The sequence below is a fragment of the Medicago truncatula genome, chromosome 4 (genome assembly GCF_003473485.1).
Source record: "Medicago truncatula cultivar Jemalong A17 chromosome 4, MtrunA17r5.0-ANR, whole genome shotgun sequence".
Classification (NCBI taxonomy): Eukaryota; Viridiplantae; Streptophyta; class Magnoliopsida; order Fabales; family Fabaceae; genus Medicago; species Medicago truncatula.
Window position 1 is genome coordinate 36,311,643 of NC_053045.1, and position 21,902 is coordinate 36,333,544.

Consider the following 21,902-nt stretch of genomic DNA (forward strand, 5'->3'; position numbering starts at 1 on the left):
TTCTTTTTTAAATTACATACTATATAACAGGTTTTTCTAAAGTAAATTAAGTATGATTGAAGTATTATATGATCGTTTACCAGGTTAATATGCTAATGTTTTAGAAAATATTTCGTAGTGTTGGTAATTTAAAAACAAAAAGTAAACTCTTCCCTCCCTTCCCTCTTAGTCTTTAAACCTTGGTAGCTTTCTAATCTTTTTTAGGGAAATAAACTTGCATTATAATTTTTTTAAAAGAGGAAACTTGCATTATAAACTGGGACCGGAAGTACCCAAAATGGAAAGATTCAAAAGTAATGTACTAATTGATTTAAGTCTTAGTTTTAGTTCCAATGAGAATATGGTGAATAGTATTGCTTCCCAGTCATATTTCAATCTACCTCGTAAGCTATGGAGATTTTTTCATGTGTCATAACTTAACTATTGCCTACGAAATAATCAGAATCACGTATTTACTATAAAATAATTAATAGTTTAGATGAGTAGTAAATGAAATAATTAGATGATGTTAGCATATATAACAAAGAATAGTTTTATCCTACATTGGCAGAATAAAGCAAGAGCAAGGCAAATGAGCATAGTCACTGAAATAGTATCACAAAGGTGTGCTCTGCCAAAAAAAAATAAAAAATAGACAAAGGTCCGATATATAATTAGAAAAATGAAACTGAACCACACCTATCATTATGAGGTGTATATGACACTATTATTACTCTTTAAATGAAAACACACCAGCAACAAAATTTCAAAGCATTAGTAACCAACAGTGAATGTTATAAAATATTAACCAACATTTCTACTCAACCATCACATTTCTGTCTGCAGAATTTTCGATCAAATTTACATGCTTGCAGAAACTAAGCAGCTACAAAACAAATTCCTAATGTTGTGTATTGAAAGAATAAACCAAAATCATATGAACACTTGTCTACTGCTGCTACGAAGCTCTGTGTATTGCATAATGCTAAAGTAATGATATCTATAATCTACATTAGTACAATGTCAATGCAGACTTTAACAGAAAGAAAGTACATGTGTTTCTTTGTTTAAGAGGTTGCAAATAATTCTCAAGGGAGTTAAAATCTTAATAGGATAATGTGTCATGCATCAAACTTGACACACACTATGCTATTTTGCGACATTTGCAAAATCTATGTTCAACTTAAAAAAAATTAGTTAACACTATTGCACTGAAACTTGTTGGTAGCTTAGACATCACCTCTTTGCAAAAATGGAACACAGAAGTTTGGTGTCATACTTCTTTCTCATTGCCATTGGAATTTGAACCAAAATCATTGGATAAATGCACACAGATCCTTCAACATCATCAACCTTGTTTGGTGATATACCTCTTTCTCATTGCACATTGGAATTTGACTCAAAATCATTGGATAAATGCACACAGATCCATTAACATCATCAACCTTGAATGGTTCCCCGTTAATCCTTGGCTTAACTTACTGGAATTTGATCCAAAAGCACCCCAAACAAAGAAGCATACAGTCCACGAATTCGATGAGAAACAAAACAACATAAAATTTCGAAAGAGCCTGAACTGATGCATGCAAATTGGCAGTCAACATGAAACGTCAACCATGCAACATAAGCCATTTGGAACAACCTTTAAAATCAGAAATATGGGGAATGTGCAAATTGGTATTGCCAAAATGCCAACCTTGAAGGTAAGCAACAACCTCAAAATCCAACACAGCCAAAGAAATCACCAAAAACATACTAATGATTCTAAACGACAATTTACCTTTTTCAATAGCCACACCTTGTCTACTAATCAACCCTTTCTTAATAGCCCCAAGAAAATCCCAAAGAACAGTTGCCAACCAAGTAGCAGAATCAACGGCGCGATGAGCCTTGAGAAGCAAAACCCACGTAACTTGTATGACATTCTTACCGCGATTTTTGTCCACCAGCCTAAATGGCAGCGTATGCACCATTAATCTTATACTCTCCAAAAAAAGGATTGTTACAAAAAAGGATTGTTACAACTTACCAACCAACAAATCAAATTGGCGACATGATTCCTAATTGCATGAAGAAAAGTAAAATTCAAACAGTTTTTCATTAGAAATTGTTTAGACGATATTTCTCTTTCAAAAAGTTTTATTTATCCAAGTCATGTCAACCAAGCCTAAACAATATTTTGAAATTCCAAATCTCTAATTATTAGAAATTATAGAAGATTTGAATATCCTGAACAATATTCTTTTCATTCAACTACATGGAAAATCCAAATAAAACTTAAGTCTAAAATGTTTGAAGAACAAAAAGGAGATGCCGTTGAAATGTGATATGGCAGAACACCTAGAATAAGAAGCTTCACAGTAGCATACACATAGACGAAAGATGCCATTTAAATATAATCCATTGAACTACAAATTGAATGTTTGGAAAAAAAATATCAGGGAAAAAAGTAAATAACTTAAAATGAATTATTGACATGGCTCTCGCATACTAACAATGCCCTTCAAAATACATATGCTTTGGTCGTTACACAACTAAAATATTGAGTTTTGTAAACATTAAAAAAAAAAAAAAAAAAAAAAGGTGTACATGAAGCTGCAATGTCAAAATTTTGTTAAAGGGTAATCAAATCAATGAGTTTTTGCCACAAGTTGAAATTAGGTTAGCAAGACTCATAAAATGTGAGGAAAAGCAAAGAATAAAACACATGTGATTAAATCAAACCATCATTAGTTACTTGGGGTTAGAATCAGAAGCATAATGGTGGCAACACAGAAATAAAAGGTAAACTATTAGATTTCACAATGGATAAAATAGAGGAATGCAGTCACAGATGGATAGCTATGCATCCAATTCAGACATTTTAGCCTGCAACTGCAACAACAAAGAGAAGTCAGTCAAGAATATAGATAAATCTACAACCAAAATTATTAACAAAATCTCCAAAGAAGAATGGAAGAACGAAGCTACACACTGATGTGGAGAGAAGAATGAGTCGACCAGAGAAACTGAAATTCATTCGATGTCTAAATTAGGACCCATCACAGAGATCAAAAAGTATATTAACCTACAAAATAAAAAAATTCAAGCTAAAAACCAAAACCCGATAGAGGAAATAAGCCCTAAATTGAAACACTGAATAAAGAAGGAAGAAAAGAGAGAAGAATAAAACAATACCATGAAAGGCTTAGTAGCCATGACAATAATAGGGAGGAGGAGGAGGGGGCGGAGAGGTCGGATCTAGGGGGACATGGTGAGGTGGTGGGAAATTGAAAACACCTTACAAAGTGCTGTACTGAAAGGGTTGAGATTGCTACGACGGCGGAGTTGGGGGTTAGGAGGGATGAACGAAACCACTAACCAATCTGGAGATAAGAATGAATCCATGGAAGAGAAAAATTACCGGAATTGGAATCGTGTAGAGAAAGAAAGTATGCAATATGAGTAAATTATTAATAAGTTGGCAAACCAATAGACACTTAATTTATGACATGTACAGTTGGGAAGGAAGTTTAAATTTGAAACAACATTAAATGAGGTAGCAATAGCTTGTTGAACACACCTATAACTGATGCTTAGGAGGGAAATCACAAAAGCAATTAGGGTTAAGCAATTGCTTGACCTAATTAGCTTTTAGAGTAAGTATGATACAATGGCGAAATCTTCAAGCGCATGTTTGACTTGGTTGGTTAGCATCTTATTCGACTCTGGTGGCATGGGTTGCAACGACACCAACTTTTTAACATTGATCAACTTTGCTTCATTTATCATCATAATTTGCCTCCATATTTTGTACTAAACTACCAAGCTTTTTCCATTTTATTGCAACATACATATACCAAAGTTGCTGAGAATAGGTGCAAATTCTGAAGCAGCCAATGCGAGTGCAATTAGAGGGCGAACATGAAATTTCGGCCATTTGTTCAGCCTGGTGACATTTGGTGAAGTTGATATATCCACCATTTTTTCATTCTCACTCTAACATTTGAATATATAAATAATCAATACAGTGTAGGAGTAGAGGCCAAATTTAACACCTCTAAATGCAAGGAAAGTGGTTGTACTACCTTCAAAACTGCAGTCTTCATCTGCTAGCTATTCAGAGTCTCTTAGTTGTTATAACTTAAAGAAGGTCAAGATTTTTATTAGTAACACTAATAAAAATTCTAGTAACACTGCTACTAAAAGAACTATTAGTGCTCCTATAAATCACGACTTTCTAGTTTTATATCCTATATATATGTAGTTAAAATAATTAATATTTCACTTTTAGATAGAGTAATGCCTATTAGTGCTAAAACTATACAGATATCTCATAGAGTAATGCCTATTAGTGCTAAAACTATACAGATATCTCCCTTATGTTTTTGTCAAAGTTTTGGTTACACCACACCACAAAAATGAGATTGACATCTTGATCAGAATTACTTCACACCCATTGTTTTTCGTATTTATTTATCAAACTTTCAATAACTAAAAACTAGATAGCTATTATGTTTCTAAATCACATCCTTATGGTTATGAAGTGAATTTTCACCATTGTGTTAACGAAGTCATCTATGTGAAGCAAAAATGCAGCTAAAACCAAGATATGTACAAGTTGATCTTTATCCTGTGAATCTTTTATGAAACTCAACTCTAAACAGTGATAACTTTGGCTTCTTAAAAAAAAAAGATAGATAAATAATACACTGATCAAGAAAATCACATCTATCATCAGTTCATCAAAACTTCCTGTTAAGACATGCTAGAGATATTATACAAGTGTCCTTCTATGTCAGGACTAAAACCTTTCTCCAACATTTCCAGTCTTACTATATCATATGTAGTACGGTTTGGATTCAAACCCTTTTCCAACATCTCATTAAGAAGCCCATTTGCAGCCTCTAGCTTATTAATTTTACAATATCCTTTAATCAAGACATTATAAGTAACAACATTTGGCTGCTTTCGTTCTTTCTCCATACGCATTCTGACATTCAATGCTGCCTTGAGTTTCCCCTCCATACAATAGCCATCCATCAAAGTATTATATGTCACATGATTAGGTTTCAGACCAAGGTTGAACATTTCATTAAGTAAACTTTCTGCATTTCTTGATTTGTCGTTTTTGCACAATCCATCTATCAAGATGTTGTATGTTACAACATCACCTTTTAAACCCTTGTTCTCCATTTCATTAAGTAGCTCCTTCGCAGCCTGTAAGTCCTGTTTTCTGCATAGGCCTGCAATCAAGCAGTTATAGGTCGAAACATTCGGCAAGATCCCTTCATCTAGCATTGAACTGCAAAGTGAAAATCCCTCCTCCATCATCCCTTCCTTACAATATGCATCAATCATAGTATTAAATGTTATAACATTGGGAACCAACTCTTGCTTACTTACATCATCAAAAACTTTTGTTGCCTCCTTCATCATCTTCTTCTTACAAAACCCGTTAATAAGAGCATTATAAGTTACAATATTCGGCTTCAAACCCAAGCCAACCATCTTATCCCACAAATCAATAGCCTCTTCTAGCTTACCGTTATTACATAGACCATTTATCAGTGAGTTATAAGTAACTATATTAGGTTTTAATCCTTGCTTTTGCATCTCTTCAAAAGCCTTCTTTGCAGCCGCTACATTCTCATCCTTACAAAACCCATCAATAAGAGTGTTAAAGGTAACTTCATTTGGACAAATTTTATTAGCAAGCATTTCCTTCATAAAAGCTTCAGCTTTGTACATTTTTCCAGCACTGCCCCTCTTGCAATAACCATCAACAAGAGTGTTATAAGTAACTACGTTTGGTGAAATTCCCCATGCCTTCATGTCTTCAATAGCATCCTCTGCCTTATTCAACTTACCAGCTCTACAAAGACCATTAATGAAAATGTTAAATGTGTTCAAGTTAGGGTGAATTCTTCTCTTTATCATCTCCTTGTACACATATTCCACATCACCAATTTTATTCTCCTTCACCAACGCACTCAACAACGGATTACACGAAGTCGGTGATAATTTAAATCCATAATCTTTAGCTCGCGTAAACGCTTCATAAGCACAGTGCAACTCTAAATTTTTCACATATGCTAACACCAACATATCAATTATCAGAGCAGTAGCACCCGGTCGACCACCGTCCAACAAAAGGGAGTGAAAAACAGAAGAGACTGTATGTTTCTCATTCTTAACAAAACTATCCAGAAAAGACCTAACTTTAGAATACCTTTTTGAATTTGCTAGAAAATGTAAAACTTTGGAAGTTGGTTCAAGACCATATGAAAGTCTGTACTCTTTCTGAGACCACTTAAAGAACCTTAAAACAAGCTCTGAATCGACTCCGGCATTGAGCAATTGATCTAAAAATGTCGCAGGTTTGGTTACTCTTAGATGAGGTTTGAGCTCTGACCAATGTTGTTTACTCAACAACTCCGAAATTGTTGGTATGCTTAATGACTGCAAGATTGGACCTGCAAACAGAAATTCACTGGTTATTAACAAGTAAAAATCTTCCATTTCTTTTGATTGATGGTAAAGAAAGTAAAATGAGTTGAACGAAATAAGAAGATTAAAAGATATGTGTAATAAACAATAATAGAATTACACCATGTCAGCTTAATTTACCGTTCATAGCATAAGCGCTTGTATACAAAGCTGTTTTGAATGATAGTACGTATGCCATAGATAGATAAATAAAGCAAAAAGTTACGAAATTGGCAGATAAGGATATTAGATTATAAAATAATTGATAGTGATAAAATAAAAAAAAATTAAGAGTGAGAATCATATTTAAAGCTTAAGAACAAGAGAAAAAGAGCTTTGTCACACCTTGTATGGATCTAGTAAGTTTATCAGTGACCATTGCTTCCGTTGAAATAAAATTGTCAATCGGGCGGCTTAACTGCTGAATCGCGGTGCGAGGTGAAGCACCGCGGTAGCACCTCAGTTGCTGAGTTTCGAGTCGGAGGTGAACCTTCACTCTTTTGCTTTTCCACTTTTACCCTTCTTTCAGCTGATGGGTATGGGTATTATCACATTTATAGAGGAAGGGGGAAGTGATTCAGCAGCAATACTGGATTATTGGGTAGAGTTTTTGTTGTTGTTGAACTTGAATAGGTAGTTTTTTTTTTTTACTTTTTTTAAGGGTGGTCATTGTTTTTATTTTTCCAAGTAGCTAATGTCCGGAGTTCGAATTCCGATCTTATATATAATAATATATGTTCACGTCAAGAGAGTTTTTTTTTCTCTTATTCATATTTTTACCTTATCTCGTTTCTGTGTAAACTTTTTTTTTATAAATTTATGATTGTCCACGTTGTTCAAGTAAAACACCCAATATCATCATCAAATATTTGTAGGCCAAATACTAGACAGTAGACCAACAATGGATGGATTTATAAAATTTAAGTCTATTACAAGTCACATTTTAATCGTAACTTTTATTGAGATTATATAATCCGGTTCAGGAATATTTTTGTTATTTTGACAACGCGTGCGAGAAAATAACAGTCTTTTGTGAATGAAAGAACCAAAATTAAAATTAAGAAAATAAAAAAAAAAAAAAAAAAGACATGTTAATGGTCAGCCAATAAGCCCGAACTCCAACCAAACACAAACAACAACCCACTCGGAGTTGCGAGTGCTCACTGATCTGCTCACTTTTCACCTCACTCTTAACTGCTTCCCCTTCCTTCTTAACAATTAGGTTAAGAATCTCTCTCTCTCTCTCTCCCCCCGACTTTCTTCAATTTTCGAAGCTTCATATCCTTCGAGTTACAACCTGCGATTTGCTTTTCCGAAATTCACCTTTGTTTCGAATGCAAATAAATTGATCAATGTCTCAACCACCACTCTCTGCTGCCGAAACAACGCCTACTTCTATGCCTAATTCTTCTTCTTCTTCTTCTTCAAGTAAGTCTTTACGTTTTTTTCTTTTTTGCTTCCAATTTATTATTTCAAGCCTAATTATTTAATCCTACTCTTCTGCAGCTCCTGCATCATCACCGGCGCCACCAGTCTCTTACGCCCCTCATCAAAATGTTAACTCTTCTGCGAATTCTCAGCAGCAACAGCAGGCGTCACATTCTGTTAGTATATGGTCATGTTACGTATGTAATGTTGTTGCAGTTCAATTCTATCTCATCGTTTATATTTGCTGTCTTTTGATCTGATGCAGGGGATGAACCCTAATTCTGTCGTCAACCCTCCATTTCATACTCACACCCCACGTCCCGCTGCCCCTTCATTTTCATATAATTTTCCCCAAAGTGCGCCGCCAGCTTTTACTGGCAACCAACATGGGCAATCTAACACTGTAAGACTCATGCTTTTACTTTAAATTGATGATAGAATATATGGGAGATGGGGTTGGGGTTATTTGTATGTTAGGGATTAAGATCAAATTACAACTTAAACTATGCTTGTCTGAGTAGACGGATAATTTCGAATGAAAATTATTCAATCAGTTTGACAATATGGGGAAGTTGGTAATCGAGTGCAAAATTGCAAGTGAATGCCAAAACCTTGCCATCCCCTACTTCATTTGTAGAACAGATTTGTAGGGATTGAATTTAGCTGGTCCAAGTTAGGCGTTGCTTAAGTAGGTTTGACCTTTTTAAAAATTTCAAGTCATAAACCTCCTTGTTAAGGTTTCTTTACACCTGGTCTGACCTTTTTGGAAGCCTTGTTTGGCTTAGTAGGATAGTTAAAGACTTATTTCATATTAAAGATATTAAGATATATAAATAGATACCATTCAACATATTGCTGAGTAGGTTAAAGGGATGATTTTATCCCTATGTATCTCCCCCCTATTTGCTACCTTTTCATTTTAATCAATTCAAACATGAATACCCATTGTGCCTTCTGAATGCCCACATTGAACCAAGTGATCATTGACTGTAGTTGGGACTGACATAGATAATAGAGGTGCTTAAGGAAAACGGAATTTGCATGAAGTAAATGATGCAAAATGCAAGTAACTTCGAATTTGATATACACAGAAGTTTAAATATCAGTGGAAAGGTTTGATTGATATCAAAACTGGGTGATGTTATTGTAATAACATTATGCGGCGTATCTGTTACATTTAGTTTTGATTGCCACATATTAGTAGGAAATAATAAAGATGATTCATATTCAAAATTATTATATGTGTTCACTCTGGCCATCTAAATTGAGGAATGGGTATCATGTAGTAATCTGGTGTGAGTTGTCAAAATACTCTCTCTGTCCCATATTTTATAAGTCGTTTTAGCGAGAAAAAGCTTATCCCGTTTCATATCTTGTTTTATAATATCAATGAAGTATAATTTTTTTTTTCATTATTATCCCTTAACCATCATTAGTATCTCTTTTCAATTCCTGTAATTAATTGGGGTTTGAGAGATAAAGGGTAATTTAGGAAAACAAATATTGTTTACTTAATAATGTCTATAATATTAATTGTATTTATTAATTTTGCGCTAAAATCTTAAATGACTGTATAATATGGGCTGGAGGGAGTAATGGCTGACAAGCATTGTTGTAATGTAGTGCACACTGCACACAATACTCAAGAAAAGAGCTGAATAATAATATTTTCCTCCCACTTCTATTTGCTAATTGTAGAACATGCCTGATTCCGTCACACAAGATTTTAGTAAAGTGCCATCTGCATCAATTAACTTACATTCGGCTCCTGCTCCTACCTCTATATCCGCAATGGCGCCTCGCTCTGACCCTAACTATCGCCCAACTACTTTATGGATGCCAACTGCCCCAACTTTTCCCATCCATCCTGTAATGCCTGGAACTCCTGGTACTCCTGGTCCCCCTGGATTAACAAAACCTGTGATGATACCCTCCAATCCAGCTGCTCCATCTACAACAGGTTTTCCCTCAGCTGCAGTACCGAGACAAAATATGCCAACCGCATCAGATCCTAATGCCTCACATAGAGGAGGCTTACCCTATCCACCCATACCTTCCATGGTTGCTCCACCTCAGGGATATTGGTTACAGCCTCCACAGATGAGTGGTGTACTTAGGCCACCATTTCATCAATATCCTGCTGCTTTTCCTGGCCCCTTTCCATTTCCAGCACGTGGTGGTGCACTCCCTGCTGTTCCAGTACCTGATTCTCAACCTCCTGGTGTTACTCCTGTTGGTGCTGCCAGCATTTCTGCACCCTCTTCTTCCAATCATCTGCTGAGGGGAACATCTGGTGTGCAGACAGAAGTAATTTCAGCACATACTGGTATGCCCACTGCAACATTACTGCTCCACTGACATGTATTAGTTCATTGTTGTGGTTTGAGAATACAATGCACGTTCCTTACATTTGCGGTGCTTATGATCGCAGATGACAAGCACAAATTAAATGCCACTGTGACACAGAATGAGGATGCCGCTAATGATCAGCTAGATGCTTGGACTGCCCACAAGACTGAAGCAGGGATTGTATACTATTATAATGCTTTGACAGGGCAATCAACATATGATAAACCTGCTGGCTTTAAAGGGGAGGTACTGATACTGATTATCTACGTTAGTAGATCTTGTACATTTTCATGTCTTGGATCACTATACAATTATATGATTTTTTAATAATATAAAATTCTCAAATAATTTGCAAGTCAAAATGTTCTCCAATGTAGTTTATGTTATCAGCATATATTGCTTGATCATTTTAAATAATGGATATCGGATACCCTAACAGATAGGAAATCTTAAAAAAAACTAGATATTTGTAGACTACAACCAACACAATAATGGCACAACCATATCAAATTATTTTAGATGCCCATTCTTACTAAACAAAATCATCTATTATCATAAATGAGATAATTTGATCACTTTATTTTTTTAATACAATTCATTTATATTTTGCATGTGTATGCAGGCTCACCAAGTTTCTGTGCAGCCCACTCCAGTTTCAATGTAAGTTCCTAGCTTGTCTCCTGGTGGGAAAGTTTTCCTATACTCATTTCTTTATTTCTCTTTGCTAATCTACTGTTGTTGTTTTCTAGGAGGCCTATAAAATGTCCTTAATTATGTATCTTTAATAAAACGTGTATAATTCAACAGTTTAAAGGAATCATCGGCACTTTGCTGGTAATGGTATTGCCAAAAACTGTTGGTTACAAACTTAGGAAAGAGGATCATGCTATGGTAATAAAATTAAAACCTTAATTTTATTAATATATTTGGAAGTTGGGAGGAAAAAGGGGAATCACAGGAAAAGAAGTAGAAGGAATAGACAAAAAAGAAATTTTCTCTCATCTCTTGGATGTTTAAAATGAATAAAGAGAATGAAATGGAGGGTTAGACAATGACATGCAAATTATTGCAGAACATTTTAATCTATCGTCATTTGTTAATACACGTGGCCGGGGCTAAATGTTGGTATACAAATTTAGTTCTGCAAAAATCCCATCAGCCAGTATTCCTAAGTTTTGTACCCTGCATGTAGAGATATGAGTATATGTTTGATATTCTAATAGTGCTCGTTCAATAATGAGGATATTCAAGAGAACCTTTTTCACTGGTTAGGTTGCCTTCTTGTATTTTCATTTTTATTTTCTTCTGTGTATGCAACATTGTTATTGGCTAACTGTCTGGCCTGAAAAGTATGTGTTAATTTGAAACAATCGGTGTTATTAATATTGATGGCGGAAAGCCAAAACTCTGCCATTTGAAGCCGTCTTAAATTCCATGGCACCACCATCCTTCACAAATTGGCCGTGGCGGTTGTAAAAAAATCCGCCACCATAATCCGACATCGCCCATATTTGACAACACCAGAAACAATGATTTAAAATCTTACCTTGTCATGTTTTCCTATTGTAGGGTAGATTTGCCTGGTACTGATTGGCAGTTGGTCTCTACTAGTGATGGGAAAAAATATTACTATAACAATCGAACCAAGGTATGATTCTTATTTTTCTCTCTTAACTTTATGATCTCGACCATTTTTTTATTTCCCCCCATCACTTTCCTTGAATACTTGTCTCTTTGGGATGTATCATTCTTGGGCTTCCGGCTAATAACTTAAGCTTCAAAGAGAGATGGTCCATATATGTCCAAATTGTTAGGAGTATGATCCTGGCTGCCCTGTATTTTGCAATGAAGTTAGACTTCTTCATACTGTAAAATAGAATTGATATGTATAACACAAGTTATAACATCTTACCTAAAATGCTAACAATAACAACGACAAGCAACATTTAATTAAATTCGAATTGATATTTATATGAAGCTCGCGTCGCAAGTTTAATTTAAAACTCATAAGACATAATGTAATAGACAAATATTTGACACAAAAATCTGAATCACTGAAATGAAAAAGCCCAACTAATAAATATCTGATTGAATATTACATGCCACAATCAGAGAAACAAAACAGGGGCTGAAAACAGTTGGACTATACAGCAAGCAGCTGAGTACAACCACAACCAGAAGCAGCACATCAACGCCAGCCAGGAAGAGACCAATCTGCAACTGATCCTCTCCACCTGACCCACTGACATGCCTTTCTTTCCCAACCGTAACCTACAAGCCACTTCAAGTAGCAGCTACAAATCAAAGCTTAGAACCCACAGCTCAAAGATCAAGGAGAGTGAATAGTTAGAAGGGAAAGGATCAAATGGATGACTAGAGTTTATATGGATTGGAGTCTTAAGATTTCAAGGGGCCTTGGTTTTCATTTTTTGGAATTGGGTGACCAGGCCATTGGATGATTCAGACAACCACACCAAATTGCTTTTTTTAGCTCTGATCGGGATCATAGCAGCAAGCAAAACTCGGAAACCTGGGATACTAGGATCTAACATGTGATTTTAATTACCTGTTTGTCCACATTTCATGCCCAAAGAACAAGTGTGCCAGGGTGTGTTAGAGATGCACAAACCATTCTTGGTAGTATAGTTGGAGACATTGGCAAATCTCGAGGCTCTGTTCTTTTTGTTTGGACAACAGTTGTTAATAGAATTAACAAAATATTTACAGGCTCTTCTGCTTCACACTGTCTTTTCCCTTGACGTGTGTATAATGTGCAAGTCAGGTTCTAAAACTGTATCTCAGTTAATTGCTGCCCTGCAAAATGGATACTTCTCTATCTAACCTTTGTGTCGTTTTTTATCAGCACTTGGTGTGTCCTACCTTACAGAAGTTTTTTTTGTTGGTTTGCACAAAAGCAATGGGGCGTATTTTATCATCAATATAACCTACATACTCTGTCCTAAATTATAAGCAAAAATGGGTCAAAGAAAGTTGATGCGTTTGGTTCAAAATTTTGACTAAATACATCAATTTTCTTTGACCAAATTTCGCTTGTAATTTGGGACAGAGGAAGTAGTGGTTATTAAGTCAATGCATTAATTTAGCATTAACCATCCTTAGTTTTCCAAAATAAGCAACATATTCACTAGAACTTTTTAAATTGGATAAATTTTGTTTCATATATATATATATACTGGTATTGCTGTGATTTACATTGTGATGGCATTTATCTATGATGTCATTGTTTATTCTTTGGGCTTTGTATTGTATCAGACAAGCTGCTGGCAAATTCCCAATGAGGTGGCGGAATTGAAAAAAAAGCAGGACAGTGATGTTACAAAAGATCATCCAACGCCTGTTCCAAATACTAATGTATTGTCTGAGAGAGGGTCTGGAATGGTTGCTCTGAATGCTCCTGCTATTACCACTGGTGGTCGTGATGCTGTAGCTTCTAAGCCCTTTATCGTACAGAGCTCACCATCGGCACTGGATTTGATCAAGAAGAAGTTGCAGGAATCAGGAGCACCTGTTACATCCTCTTCTATTCCTACTCCATCAGTGCAACCAGGATCCGAATCAAATGGTTCAAAAGCAACCGACTCTACAGCCAAGAGCCTGCAAAATGATAATAGCAAAGACAAACAAAAAGATGCTAATGGTGATGCTAATGTCTCTGATACATCTTCAGATTCAGAAGACGAGGATAGTGGGCCTTCAAAGGAGGAGTGCATAAATCAATTTAAGGTAAACTTGTTTTTTTCTTTGAGCTGATGTAGTTCATGTTCTCTTCTTTCCTTTTAATGTCTTTGTTTCTGCTATCAGGAAACCTGATCTTCCAATGATTGCATTATTTTTTTTAACTATGCTTAAATTATCGTTGGAATATATACGTATGACTTCCTTTTTTTTTCTTTTTTTCTTCTAAACCTTTTTTCACGCTTATATATTTGGACATACTTTTGGTTGGATGTTACTTGTTGCTTTTTTATTTTATTCCTAGAGATTTTATCATTTAATATTAAAATTAATTTATGGTCCATGGAAGATTGTTAAATTGTATATTATTTGTATTTAAAATTAAATAGCCTATTACACCATTTGTGTTGAGAAAAACAATTTTTTTTTCCAGAATCACGATTTGTGACCTAGTACAGTTTTTATTACCCTACCTTTGTTTGGATGTGTGTGTGTGTGTGTGTGTGTGTATGTGTGTGTGTGTGTATGGACGGGGATCAACTCATTCTAGTATTGATGAAATTTAATGTCAGCAAAGAGTTATCAAGTAGAGTTATTCTTAAAAGAGTTACTTCTAGAATAAGTTGATCCCCACCCCATCTATATTCGTATATACAAAGGATCTTATGTATTCTTACACTGGTCAATAACTTCTGGATATCTATATCTTTTTAGTAGATATCTGTATTATTAAATTTGCGGTTGGAATCGTTGGATTAAGTTACTCACATAGATCTATATAAAACTTTATTTTAATGTAAAATCATTTGATATGTCAATGAGATACTTAACGGCTTCAGCACTTTTATTAAATGACACTAATTTTGACCAATCCCATTGATATATCAAACAATTTTTTATTAATGCAAAATTTTATAGATAAGATTATCACTAGGCACTCATGCTTTTGGCTCTGGAGATTTGTTTCGAGTAAGAGCTAATACCCATTACCTTCAAAATAATTCTTTGTTTTTTCGATTGCTCACTGGGTTGTCTTCCTGACACCTCCTTGGTGTTTAAGCTCACGGCCCTCTTGAATAAGCAGAATGGCGTGGTTTGATGGCTTTGTTTATATATTTCTTATGAATTATTTTCTCCTACGGCCTTTTTGCTTTTTTTGTAAAAGAAATCTTCTGTTTCTGTACCTCCCTTTCTGTGTAGTAAAACTACTGTAAAAAGAAAGTTAAAAAGGGATTTCGATCGTGCACATATATCTCGCTTGGTATCAGATATTAGAATTCTATTTGTATAAGTATGAGATACAGGGTTTCTCCAGTCCATTGCATTTCTAAATGGGATTGGAAGTTTGACTGGTGAACATTATGATGTACTTTGAACCATGTAGCCGACCCCGCTTAGTGGGATAAGGCTTGGTTGTTGTTGTATTGGAAGTTTGACTGGTTGTTTCTTGAAGGTAAAGAATTTACAAATGAAAAATCAATCGACTGATAAATTGGTCTCACATGTTCAAGCTAATAAATTGGCCTCAGCAGGAAGCAGAAATGGAAAATTTAAGTGTCTCATATATGTTTAATATATGTACTGATAGTTGACAATTTTATTTTCATGTCAAATATTACTTACCGAATGAAACTCTTGATAGTATGAAATTGATTCCTTTCTATCTGCATTATTACATACGTTTATGATCTGCTAACTGCAGTATTACATACCTTTATGATCTGATAATGAAGTTGCTCTGGTTGAAGATTTTAGTCTATGTTTTGGTCAGATTAAAAAATTGTATAAGTGGGGCAATAGACACCATAAGTGCACTCTCAAACGTGCCTTAGTCTTAATCTAGTATTATTTTGTATTTATCTGTTCCTATGGATTTTGTAGGAGATGCTTAAGGAGCGTGGCGTGGCACCATTCTCAAAGTGGGAGAAAGAACTACCAAAAATAGTATTTGATCCTCGTTTTAAGGTATTTTGAGACCAAATATTTTCCATTATTTTTTTTGGGGAGTTGGAGCCTTTCCTTCATCCGGAACTCGGTCAAATTGGTTTGGTTGTGCATTAGTTAATTCTTTCCAAAAAAATTATATACCCTCCATCTTTGTTGTCATCTGCAAATTTAATACTAATGGCAATATGTAATAATACAGGCTATCCCTAGCTATTCTGCTAGGAGATCCTTGTTTGAACATTATGTTAAAAATCGCGCGGAAGAAGAACGCAAGGAAAAACGTGCTGCACAAAAGGCTGCAATTGAGGGGTTTAAGCAGCTACTAGACGAAGCCTCAGAGGTTAATGTTGCCTCAATTAGGAGCTCTTTTGTTCTTATTATTGTTCTGGTATCAAGTCTATCTACCTTCAAGTTGTGGAATTATTGAAAGTTTGTGGATCATTTCTTTTTCAGGATATTGATGACAAGACCGACTCTCACACTTTTCGAAAGAAATGGGGAAATGATCCACGGTTTGAGGCATTGGACCGCAAGGAACGGGAGCATCTTCTGAACGAAAGGTGCCACTTTGAATTTAATTGGACATTTTTAAACTCTCTTAACTTCATTTTCTTTGTATGTGATTCACATAATCATCATCCTTACCATTGGATTACTTATTTGGATTTTTAGTTTTCGCACTGATCTTAATTTAGAGTCTGCTAGCCAAGTTGATCTGTTGCACCTGCCAAACATTTACACATCATTTGATATTTTTTTCATTAAGGTTTTATGGATGAGAGTCTACATTTATACACTTGGCAGTCTTAATGTGAAAATCTAGTATTTGTTTTTCATGTTTAAGTCCTTGAATTTCTTAGCCAGTTACTCATGTTTGTATGTTGGACATAAAATTTGAAAGGGCTGGTATTTGACTATCTTGGTAGGCTGGTTTTTTAATTTAGTTATAATGCTTCCTTTAGTAGCAAACAAATTTTGTTGATACTGCATTCAACCTTGGACAAGGGGTGCTTTGGCATGCAACCATGTCTCTTGTAGATTATTGCAAGTTTGATTCATGTAATCGACCTCTTTGCACTTGCAACGTAAGGCTGTGTACAATTAACCTATAATGGGTGACCCTTCACTGGCCCCATCATGGTGGGAGCTTTGTAGCACCAGTTTCCTTTATAGTATTCAACCTAAGAGAGTGATCTACGTATAATTCAGCCATTTTCTGATTCAGTACAATGTTGGCAAATGTAGATCTTTTGGCTTAGAAATAAAATATTGTGTTTGAAAGAACCACATATCCCAAGATGGGTAGGGTATGATTAACAACCTACCTCGTAATGAGATGACTGATGTAGGTGTTCTAACAGTGCTTGTGAGAAATAACATAAACTATTGAAATCCAAGGTTCTGTTATCTTTTCAGTTGAATATTCAATATTATTTTAAAATAGGAGTACACGTGTTAATGTCTTGATCCCTATTATATGCTTTCTATGTTTTCCTATTAATTTGTTTTGATATTCATGTTGTCTATGCCACTGTGTTCGAGTTTTTTATCTTGCAATATTGCTTTCTTATGGTCTCAGATTGATAATGTTTTAGGAATAAATCATTAAGGTCATCCATGGTTCAGCTTAAATTAGTACCGGGAAGTAATTTTTTGGTTGAGAAAGTGGGATTGAACAATCATATACTTGCTTGGTAATTGGAACAGTAACACTTGTTTTTGTTTGAGAATAGCCATATTCTAGGCTCTAGTGTATGACTAGTAGTGACCTTAGGAATGAAAGCATACTATTTCCTTCTTACTCCTTTATATTCCACCTTCTCTTCCGAGGACACCAAGAGATGGAATTTCTGTTGGTGTAACTCATTTCCTTATAACGAAAGGCATAAAGGCAAACAAACAAATCAAGTCATGCTTGCTGCATGGGTGTCTTCCTATTTCACCAGTGTCAGCACATTTTTGTATGGAACAGTTAATCCAAAACGAATGCCACCTTTCAAGCCATCCCTTTTGATTTCTGTTTCTCGAAATTTGCTACATCCGACTCAGCTAAGTTCTTGCCTTTGTCTGTATATATATTGTTTTAGTTTGGATCCTCATTTACATTGATATTGAACTTTTTCCTAGACAGAGAAATGATTTCTAATGATTATGCTTGAAAGCAACATGAGTCAGCAGGTAGTAGGCTAATGACAGACTCTCGGATTCACTGTGGGTGTGTCCTTATGCCCTCTAAACTCTTTGGATTTTGCATGGTAAATGGTTTCTTATTATGTCAATGTAATATTTGCAGAATCCTAGTTGATGGGTTTCATGTTTGTATTTCAGAGTGCTTCCTTTAAAGAAAGCCACTGAAGAAAAAGCTCAAGCAATGCGTGATGCTGCTGCTGACAGTTTTAAGTCAATGCTTAAAGAACAAGGAGAAATAACTTTCAACTCTCGCTGGTCCAGGGTATGAGCACATTATGAATAAGTTTTGAAGCACACGTCATAACTCAAGTGCTGTGTCTGTATGACATGTAAACGAAGTTTTTGGGTCTATTTATTGTTTGATTCAAATCATTCACCCAGTCCATAGGCTTTATTAGTATTCGTTGAGTTTTGCTGAAAGCTCTCTTTTTTTGGTGACTAAATTAATTTTTGTTTTTTATTATATGGAACGGAGATGTTGTATGGAACCAAATGCTGGGCGGTTAAGAACCAACATGAGAATAAAGTAAGCCTGGCGGAGATGAGGATTAGAAACGATGCATTAGAGAGAAGACCTGTAGACTCTGTAGTAAGGAGAGTAGATCAGATGGAGGATAGTCAGATTACAAGAGGTAGAGAAAGACCTAGAAAAACTATAAGAGAAACTATTACGAAAGATTTAGAGATTATTGAGTTGGATCCAAATATAGTTTATAGTAGAACCTTATGGAATTATTTGATCCATGTAGCCGACCCCACTTAGTGGGGTAAGGCTTGGCTGTTGTTGTTTTTGTTATATGCCCTAAAATTGGACATGATCTGTAAACAATAGAAAAAAGGAAAATAGATAAGTTTCAAATAAGAAAGGACTGTTACTTAGGCGTGTTCAGACTAAAGAAAATTTCTCTTGGTACTACAAAAGAAAATGTTAGAGAAAGTCCTTCTAGTATAGTCAATGTATGTACAATATTTTGAAGCTCAATCCCATATAAATTTTTTGATAAAAATCCTTTTAGTATTATGATTTTAAGCCATTTTTTCTCTACAGGTCATGAACAAGTGATTTGTTTAACTTATATATATGTGATTGATTTTGATGATGTCTAAAAGGCCAGGTGTGATAAGACAATAAGTCTTACTTCACTAGTGACAGTTTATTAGAGTATTAGCATTATAGAAATATGCTTTTTGTGTCACTTGAAAATCATATGTTTTTCATTACGATCTCCATTTATAAGCATTTATGTTTTCATACGCGCGTGCGCGCACACAAACATGATTACAGATGGCAAGAATTAATTGTGGTCCGTAGATTTTTCAACTCACCCACCCATGATTTCCTTCGAAGGCGGACATGGCAGTTTTAAGTTCTTTTAATTACTCCACGTATACATTCTTGTCTTACCCTATATATGTGTGTGTGTGTGTGTGGTGGTGGGGGGGTTATGAAATTTTAGTTCATGTTATTCTCAACTTTTTGTGGTGTGTTGTTTAATTTGTGTTTCGTTGATGCAGGTTAAAGAGAGTTTAAGAGATGACCCGAGATATAAATCTGTGAAACATGAGGATAGGGAATTATTGTTCAATGAGTATATTTCCGAGTTGAAAGCTGTTGAACATGCAGCAGAACGAGAGACCAGAGCTAAAAGGGAGGAGCAGGTACTAGGTGGTTAATACTTAATATTTGATGGTTGTCTTTTAAATAAACAGAAAGTTGGTGGTAAATTGAAGAAAGTCTGAAAGAATAACTGTCATTCACTTTTTTTTTATTGATGCCTTGGCATGATGCTCCTGCTAGTCCCTAGCAGGTAAATGATGTTAAACTACCCATATACAATTTTTGGTTAAATAGAAGCTTAGTTTGTTTAAGTGATTTTTATGATGATTTTTGGCTAAATGGTCTCAGTGGTGTCTCTTTTATTGATGTGTTTTCTGTTTTATGTCGGATGGTGTTGTTTAAGTTGGTGCATCAATTTACTTATTCTTAACAGATGTTCCCTTAGCAGCTTATTTTTAGTAACTTCATATAAAATTGGTTATGATCAAATTCAAATACTCTAAACTGGTTCGCAGGACAAGCTGCGGGAGAGGGAGCGGGAGCTGCGTAAACGGAAGGAAAGAGAAGAACATGAAATGGAAAGGGTACGCCTAAAAATTCGTAGGAAGGAGGCAGTTACTTCTTTTCAAGCTTTACTTGTTGAGAGAATCAAAGACCCTATGGTAAAGCTTTTGTTCTTTGTGGTACTTCTACAATTTTGAAAATTAATTTTCCATGTCAAATCTGAAAGTATTAGAATCTCTTTTACTTATTGTAGTTTTATAAAATTTCATTTTTGTTTCTTGAGTATTGATACTGTTCCAGCCTTTTCTTCTTGACTCCAATTTAATGTAATTTACTACCTTCTTGAATAGTAATTTCTGGTACTTACTTAATTTCCTTGTCAAAATCTACAAGGATTATAATCTCTTTTAGTTACTGTAAAAATTTCATTTTTTGTTTCTTGAGTATTGTTATTTTCCCAGCTTTTTCTTCTGAGTTCATTTAACGTAATTCACTTTCTTCTTGAATAGGACTAAACTGCATCCAGTTAGACATTAGGAGGGTTAAATTGAACATTAAAGAAACTAGATGAATGGAATTGAGTTTCTCAGACTTTTTTTTTTGTTTTTTGAGTGAGAGTTTCTTAGACTTAAATGCTGGATTGTGCTAGGAATTTTTTTGTTTATAATGATAAATTTCATCTATATTTTTCATTAAAAATAAATTAATGTCGTTTGCATATATTCTTAGGCATCATGGACAGAATCGAAGCCTAAACTAGAAAAAGATCCTCAAGGGCGTGCAACCAATTCTGATCTTGATTCAGCTGACATGGAAAAACTCTTCCGGGATCATGTAAAGATGCTTCAGGAAGTAAGTGATAATATCTTATCCCATTGATATTTTTGACATTTTCTCTCTTATATTTTTGCCTGTGATTGTTATCTATGTATTGTGTATATTTATTCTTTGTTGATTTGTGTCACGGTGTGCCACTTAAATGGGATGCGGGAGACTCGGTAACAGCATGAGTAGAATTACATTTTTGGTCAAATTATGCGCTACTAACATCTGTGACTCCTGTGATTGGCCAGCGTCGTGCTCGCGATTTTAGAGCTCTTCTAGCTGAATTCTTGACTTCTGAAGCCGCGTCTCAGGAAACTGACGATGGGAAAACAGTGCTTAATTCATGGTCTACAGCAAAGCGTCTTATAAAATCTGATCCAAGATATAACAAGGTTCCAAGTGAAGATAGAGAAGCCTTGTGGCGCCGGTATGCAGAGGATATGATTCGGCGGCAAAAATCATCTCATGATTCAAAGGAAGAAAAACATACAGATGCCAGAGGTAGAAAGTCTCTAGAGTCTTCCAAAAATCCATTGGAATCAGGGAGATCGCATGAGAGAAGATAACTTTGTTTGTAACTCTTGTATTGCTGGCTGTTGTTTCCTTAATTCATAGATTAGGTTTCTTGACCTTGAAGCCTGACATTAGAACAGAATATATTATACATTGAAGTTCTAAACGATGTAGACAGTACAACACTCTTAATCTTCAGATCTTTTTGGGATTATATGAATATCGTTTTATTGTACAATTGAATTTGTCAGTAGAATGTTTTGGAGAAAGGAAAAAAATAATTGAAACTAGAAAATTTGAATGAAGTTTATTATATTTCCGTATGTGTTATTTATTTTTCAAAAGGTAAAAAAAAACTTGAATGAAGTTTATTTTTGTCCCGATTCATTCTCAATCAGACAAAATGATGAAGACAATAGATCAAAATTAAGTGAAAAAAACAATT

The 21,902-nt window shown here is 35.0% G+C and overlaps 2 protein-coding genes across 3 annotated transcripts; one reads left to right on the forward strand and one right to left on the reverse strand.

Moving 5' to 3' along the window:
• Positions 1-4,537: 4,537 nt before the first annotated feature.
• On the reverse strand, positions 4,538-7,055 carry LOC25492837 (pentatricopeptide repeat-containing protein At1g09820). Its single transcript, XM_039833102.1, has 3 exons — positions 6,871-7,055; positions 6,793-6,830; positions 4,538-6,434 (listed from the first exon to the last, which is right to left on the reverse strand). The coding sequence occupies exons 2-3, from the start codon at positions 6,824-6,826 to the stop codon at positions 4,717-4,719; spliced, it is 1,752 nt and encodes a 583-aa protein (XP_039689036.1). The 5' UTR covers positions 6,827-6,830; positions 6,871-7,055; the 3' UTR covers positions 4,538-4,716.
• A 472-nt stretch (positions 7,056-7,527) lies between these two features.
• LOC11443624 (pre-mRNA-processing protein 40C) lies at positions 7,528-21,695 on the forward strand. 2 transcript variants are annotated; one of them, XM_003607153.4, is made up of 16 exons: positions 7,529-7,875; positions 7,954-8,051; positions 8,141-8,278; positions 9,574-10,201; positions 10,307-10,470; positions 10,847-10,884; positions 11,794-11,872; positions 13,498-13,968; positions 15,802-15,885; positions 16,067-16,207; positions 16,321-16,427; positions 18,196-18,319; positions 19,573-19,716; positions 20,131-20,277; positions 20,849-20,971; positions 21,193-21,695. In XM_003607153.4, exons 1-16 carry the CDS (start codon positions 7,800-7,802, stop codon positions 21,508-21,510), a joined length of 2,880 nt encoding a protein of 959 aa, XP_003607201.2. In that variant the 5' UTR covers positions 7,529-7,799; the 3' UTR covers positions 21,511-21,695. The 2 variants fall into 2 exon arrangements, with proteins under 2 accessions (XP_039689035.1, XP_003607201.2); XM_039833101.1 differs by lacking the exons at positions 20,131-20,277; positions 20,849-20,971; positions 21,193-21,695 and adding an exon at positions 19,856-19,888 and having other exon boundaries at positions 7,528-7,875.
• The last annotated feature ends 207 nt before the right edge of the window (positions 21,696-21,902 follow it).

Excerpts from the sequence above, each read along its gene's own strand:
- LOC25492837 (XM_039833102.1), bottom strand. The coding sequence starts at position 6,826 with ATGGTCACTGATAAACTTACTAGATCCATACAAG. Across the intron at positions 6,435-6,792 it reads ACTTACTAGATCCATACAAG|GTCCAATCTTGCAGTCATTA; the intron begins GTGTGACAAAGC and ends TTCTGTTTGCAG.
- LOC11443624 (XM_003607153.4), top strand. The coding sequence starts at position 7,800 with ATGTCTCAACCACCACTCTCTGCTGCCGAAACAACGCCTACTTCTATG. Across the intron at positions 10,885-11,793 it reads CAGCCCACTCCAGTTTCAAT|GGTAGATTTGCCTGGTACTG; the intron begins GTAAGTTCCTAG and ends TTCCTATTGTAG. Across the intron at positions 16,428-18,195 it reads GAGCATCTTCTGAACGAAAG|AGTGCTTCCTTTAAAGAAAG; the intron begins GTGCCACTTTGA and ends TTTGTATTTCAG.